General features: G+C 54.2%; 1 protein-coding gene across 1 annotated transcript; it reads right to left on the bottom strand.

The window, feature by feature from the left end:
* Nucleotides 1-479: 479 nt before the first annotated feature.
* On the bottom strand, nt 480-2,205 carry LOC127466483 (galanin receptor type 1-like). The gene has a single exon (XM_051777285.1). The coding sequence runs from the start codon at nt 2,203-2,205 to the stop codon at nt 877-879; it is 1,329 nt and encodes a 442-aa protein (XP_051633245.1). The 3' UTR covers nt 480-876.
* Between the last annotated feature and the right edge of the window lie 4,336 nt (nt 2,206-6,541).

Below are 6,541 nucleotides of genomic sequence, written 5' to 3'. Positions count from 1 at the left end.
TCCCAGACAAATAGCATTGCATTCATTGTTTCTGATTTTATTAGCTATAAACCACTTTCTATTTTTATTTTCACATGCCATTGACTTTGTTTGGTACAGACACAGCTGAACAAGGCTGGTTTTTCAAGTGCAAATCATGTTAATAGATACCCAGTTCTTTCCACTCCACACACAGGAACTGTAAGAGAGCTGATGCCCAAAAAATATTTTCCTATTGCATTTCCTAAATCACCTCTAAAGCCACATTATCCCTTCTGAATTCCCAAATGTGGAGAGGTGATGGTTTCTTTAGTACTTCTGGCACTGTCTCTTCACATAAGGAGAATTTATTTACATGGAGGAGTGAAACAATACGACCAGACAATGAAATCTCAGGTGGTGAAGTGTGTGAAATTCTCCATTTATATTACTTTTTATGATGCTGTTTCCAGCTTTTCTTCACTGCTTACAACTACAACTGATGGATTTGGAGCAGAGAGTGCCTCTTATCGCTGCTCTTCATCATCAAGGGTGAGCAGCAGCAAGCAGTCAAATTGTTGCTGTATCCAAACAGCATTTCTGCATCCAGAGATGGAGCTGCAGGGAGAGCTCACTCGTTGGGACCTTGATCTATCTAATTATGTGACTGTTGACTGGGCAACCGGCTACACATCCAGTTGTCCCCAGTAAAAATCATTTGTCTTAAAATTTGATCTGAGTTAAAATACATCATCTTTTTCTCTCTTTACCTGTTTCTTTCCCAGTCACAGTACTTTTGAACCTGTGTCGAGAGTTATTACAATCAAGTTCTCTCCCATCATTAAAATACCGGGTTCAGAAAGACCTCTAGAGTCCTTAAATGCAGATGAGGGTATGAGAGGCACTTCCTGAGCAGAATTACAAGGAAGTGTTCTCACTGGAGACAGTGTTCAGAGGTGGATGCTGGCAGGAGTTCAACTGTCCACACTTGTTCTTATGGCCATGACCTCCCTGACATCTCCTGCCCAGGGTAGGGGTAGCGGTGGGTCCTTTCCTTGCTGGCTCCACTGAACTCGGGTAAGAGAGCAGCTCTGGGACTGAGGAATGAGTTGCCCCTTCAGACAGAGAGAAGTTAAAGAGGGAGACCATTCTTTGGTGGTATTTGCTCTTCATTTCCTTGGCTGATCTGTAGAGGTTCCCAACAAAGCAATAGCATATGGGGTTGAGGCTGGAATTGGTGAGGCCAAGCCACTGGGCAAAAGGTCTGAGCTGCAGGATCCAAGGAGAAGGAGTCACATCCTGCAAAGACTTGGGGATGTTGAAATCAATCCAGATGTCCATCAGGTAGACGGGCAGCCAGGAGATGGCGAACAGCAGGACCAGGGCCACCACCATCTGCGCGACCTTCCTGCGGACCTTCAGCCTGGAGGCCGGCAGGGATCGGTTCAGGGCGGTGCTCTCCTTCAGCTGGCTGCCGCGGCTCCACAGCCGGCGCACCGTGAGGAAGCAGATGGCCATGTTGAACAGGACTGGCAGGCAGTAGAGGGCACAGAAGAGCAGAAAGTTGTAGGCTTGCTTGAGCCTCTCCTGAGGCCAGATCTCCCTGCAGATGGAAAAGACCAGGGGCAAGCCCTCCACCACCCCAATCTCATCCCGCTTGTTCATGAAGATGAGGGGCATGCATATCCCTGAGGACAACAACCACACCACCAGGATGGTGCTGAGGATCCTCTTCTGGGTGAAGAAAGAGCGGGCGTTGAGAGGGTTGTGCACGCTGTAGTACCGGTTCACACTGATCACCGTCAGGCTGAGGACGCTGGCAGAGACAGAAACAGCCTGGATGAAGGGCACTGCCCGGCAGAGGAAGTCCCCGTACACCCAGGCTTTGTAGATGAGGTTGCCCACAGTGATGGGCATGCAGATGCACACCACCATGAGGTCACACACCGCCAGGTTGATGAGGAGGCTGCGGGTGGCACTCAGGCTGGACACCCGACTCCGGCGCTTGCGGGTCAGCACCCTGATGGACATGATGTTGCCCACAAATCCCACCACGAAGGACAGCAGGTACATCACTGTGAGGCTGATGGTGACGGGCTCCTTCGCGAAGAGGAAGAGCATGTTCTCCAAATCTTCCCATCCCAGCTCCTGGCTCCCATTCCAGAGCCCGCCTTGGGTCTGATTCTCCTCCTGCCAGACCTGCAGAAGTCCAGGGGGGGCCCCGGGGATAGGGGGGGACGAATCCATGGCTGAGGCCCCCCGGGCTAATGGGGCAGAGCCTGCGGCGCTGCTCCCAGTACTCCGGGCATGGCGAGCCGGGACCAGCCCTGCCTGCAAGAGAGGGTGCGGAGAGAAGGGGTGAGCGGGCACTCGGGGCAGCGATCGCCCTTCGCGAGGACCTGCCGGACCAGCAATTGCTTACCCGCAACTTACTTGAGAAGCGGCCGTAGTGCGGGGCGGGAGGGCTGGGCAGCGGCACCGACACCGGCAGCGGTCCGGGCAGCGGCGGCGGGGCCGGAGGGAGCCCCGAGCCCGGCGGGAGCCCCGTGTTCGGCCGCGGCGAGACGGCGCCTCCGGTGGGAGAACCGGGAAGGCGCCCCGACTCCCCGCATCCCGGAGAGTAGCCCCATCTCGGTCCGCCGCCACTCCCCCCGCTCCCTCCCGGGAAAGTCGCGTGTCCCGCGGTCCCGCTGCCGGACCCCGGGCTGGCTCCAAACCCCCGGTCCCCCCCGGTTCCCCGGCTCTCCCGCGGCGCGGCGGCACTCACCGGGCGGACGGCGGGCAGCGCCGGGCCGGGCTCCTCCCGCCGGCAGCTCTGCCGTGCGTGTGTGTGTGTGTGTGAGCGTGTCCGTGTGTCCGCGTGTCCGTGTGCGCGGCGGCAGCGCCCGACCCGCTGCCACACGCGCGTGCTCGCACCCACGCACCCACCGCACCGCCAGCCCGGCAACCTCCCCGCGCCGCGCACACGGGGCACACCCCGCACACGGTGCACACCCCGCACACTCACACAGCCCCGCACACACACAGCAGCCCCGCACACGCTGTACCCCGCACACAGCCCCGCACGCACGCACAGCCCTGTCCTGCGACCCCCGCGCACACACACACGGACCCCCGACAGGCTCCACACACCCCCTCCAGCGCACACGCAGGTCTGTAGACCCGCACACACACACACTGTGCACACTCCCCCTGCACGCACTCGGCTGCACGCACCTTCCTACAGGTGTCCCGCACACCCGCAGCCACCCTGAGCATCCACCCCCCCGCTCCTCACCCCCACCTCCAACCCAATCCCACACCTCTGCGTGTCCGCGCCCACTTTGCACTCCCCGATCCCTCCCCGCACACGCAGGGGCGGCTCAGCCTCCGCGCCCCTTCGCACCCCTCCACACACCCCTTCCCCCAGTCCTGCCCCGCACTGCAGAGGAGCCCCCGACCCTCCGCCGGGAGCGCTGGCTGGGGCGGCCCGGGATGGACTGAGCCCCTGCCCGAGCCGAGCCAAGCCGAGCCGAGCCAGGATAGGCTCAGCCAAACCTAGTCCTTGCCCGGGCCGGGCCGGGGTAGACTGAGCCGAGCCAAACCGTGCCAGTCTCTCCTCCCGCCGGGCGCCAAGAGCCCGACCGGCCCGGCCGGGGTGCTGAAGGGACAGCTCCGCCAGGGCCGGGCAGGCACCGGGCATGGACAGGACGGGACTGGTCCAGTCGTGGATTATTCTCGATGTTCCCCTTCTCCTCCTCTCCTGGGGTCCCTGGGCTCAGCCGCAGCAGGGCAGGGAGGGACCCGAGCACTTCACTTCTACTCTAACATCACCCACTCTCCTGGCTCTGGCAGAGCCTGGCACACCATAGGTTAACCCCACCCAACCGAGAAGCGTTCCCAAAAAAACCCAACCTTTGGTCTTTTCTATTAAACTGAAGGAATGGGAAGAGTGGGTCATGGAAAGAATCACTTGAAAAGTGATTGGTTGGGGGCAAAGTTGGTTTGTAAAATGAAGGTTTTGACTGGAGCTGCTCAGAGGATGCCAGTGAATCACAGGGGAAGATGCTTGGTGAGAATAACTGATACCTCTGCTCGAGGTGTTTAATTTTTATTCTCTTTCTTTGCCTTCTCTGAGAGAGAGTAAGGTAACAAATACAGCCCAAGTGGAAGCTGTTTGTCACTGAATGGTGAATGCCCTTGATTTCACCAGGAAATTCCCAATCCATTTTAGTCCATGTGTGTGAAAGAATAAAGTAAATATTTTTGGTCAGCCTTACGTGAAATGAAAGAAAGATCAGCAGTGGAAACACATTTCAGGGGCAGGGAAATGTGATCAGCATATAAAACTCTTCTGCATGAGAATGAATTTGCTTTAAGTATGTGACTGCTCATTCCCTTATAGTTTTATGTATGTGTATTTATAGGTCTTCAGAGACAAACAACTTCTACAAACTAATTTCAGAGTGTTGCCCAGAGTGCAAGGTACACATTATTCCATGCAGTGAAATGCACGGATACTCTCATGGACACCTAAAAGCTGCTGCAATTTCACAGCTGCTCCACAGGCAAATAGATCTGTGGCAAACAGGCAACTACACAGGCCATGGTTGAAGCTAGCAATTGGAAATCTCCATGCACTCGAGCCCTTGCCAGCTTCTGCCAGCCTCCCTACACAGAAAACAAAGAATGGAGGTGTTTAAGTCAATATTTTTAGTAGGGTATTAACAGAACACAAGAGAAGAGAGTGCAGAAATGTGCCAGGACTTGTTCTGTTCAGGTAGTCACCTTCCAAATTGTCAAGTTAATAAATACACTTCTTTTTCTCCCCCAAGCACTTTATTTGTAACCCTCATGATTTACTGCTAAGGAACCTTTACAGCTTAAAGACTAGATTACTAAGTTGATCAGTGGTTCGATATAATTAGAATGAATCTGCTATTGCATCCATTGACACAACTCACAAGTGCCAAGTCATCTCTAACAGCAAATGACGAATCTGTATGGTGTGTACAGCTGAGAGAGAGGACAGGGCATTGATTATAACGACTTCATTGATTCTAACAAGTTCAAAGTCACCAGATAACTCAAGATGGGGAGTCTCCAACAAAAAGAAATGCTGTACCCTTTTCACATTTGTTTGCCTCTTACAGAATTGCTTTGAAGCAGAAACTAAATAAAGCCCACTGGAGACAGGAGCCATCCTTCACCAGCAAGGGTAATGGGCTGGGCTGTGATCATACAGAGATGTGCATCAGAAATAACCCACTGGTCTCACCGGAGTTACAGCTGTGAACAACTGACCTGAGAGGAGGAATGAGTCAGCCACTTTGGGGCTTTGCCAGAATCTCAAAAACCCTCACATTTCCCACGCGCCCAAACCTGCTCTGCCCACTGCGCGTCAGAGTCCCAGGGCAGGGTAAATTTAGCCTTGCTGTCTCAGCACAACCTCCTCACTCCCCCTGCAGCAGGAGCTGGCTGTCACATGGCTGCAGTGATGCTCTGCCTGTCCCATGCCCAAGAATGGGGGTAATTTCAGGAAACTCTGATGCTTTTCCAGTTTACTCTGGACCTTGAGAGCATGAAGGTGGAGCAAATCCCATCGTTGTGCATCTACTTACAGCTGCTCATGTGCCCTCTCCACTCAAACTTTTCTTCCTGCTGAGCAAAAGGGGGACAGTACCCAAACTCCCTGCCAGGATTTGGGGAATGCACACTCTTGTGTGTTGCATCTGCATCCTTGACCCCTGTGTGGTGGCTGGCCCCAAATCAAAGGGCACTTTGCTTTCTTAGCTTTCTTCCAGTGCATATCTTGACATGCCTAATGTGTCTCAACTGTCACAGTTTGATGTAAATACCTGTTTTGAGTATATAGCTGCTTTCTCCCTCTGTGCTTGCCCAGAACATCGGAGAGGTGGGGTCAGCTCACTTCACAGAGATTAAATAAAATTAGGGCTTGTCTCAGTCAAGCAGTGGCTGGATTGTTGGTGCCAGGATGGACTGCCATGGTGCTGCTTGTGTTAGGTGAGCTGGGAGCACAACCCAGCTCGATGTCAGGGGGGGAACACTGGCACCAGTGAGTTTCCCACTTGATTTTGCTGGGAGGTGCTGTTTGGACTGCCCTTGGAAAGCACTGGGCAAATCTTTCATTGCCCCTTAGCTCTTCTGCCTCTCACACTTTTTGACTGATGGCATGGAGGTGGGAGGGATAAGGGAGACTCCTCCAGCCCTCACATCTGCCCCTGTGCTGCCCTGTACTCCTTCTCCCTCCCAGGTCCCTGCTGCCGCTGCAGCCTGGGACATGATGTGTGAGCATTTCCAATGCTGATATAAAAAGGAGTAAGACTGAAACCTGTCTCTCTCTGTCTGTGTTGCCATTAGACGAGAGAAACAGCATCACCTTTTCCTAGCTCTCACTGGACAAAAAAAGTGTCTATTTTTTTTTTCCCTGGGACGTTTTCTTACAAATCTCTAACCCAGCGATAAAACTCCCCAAATCCCGGGTGCCATCGGTCTGGGATCTCTGAGCCGGCTTTGCTGCTCCCTCTGCTGGTGACTGCTCCGTCCCCGTGCCATCGCTGCTCCGGCACCTGAGTTTTGGAGG

The sequence above is a fragment of the Manacus candei genome, unplaced genomic scaffold, assembly GCF_025592945.1.
Source record: "Manacus candei isolate 608988 ecotype Guabito, Panama unplaced genomic scaffold, ASM2559294v1 h1tg000002l, whole genome shotgun sequence".
NCBI classification, from domain to species: domain Eukaryota; kingdom Metazoa; phylum Chordata; class Aves; order Passeriformes; family Pipridae; genus Manacus; species Manacus candei.
This window is presented reverse-complemented; position numbering and strand designations above follow the sequence as displayed.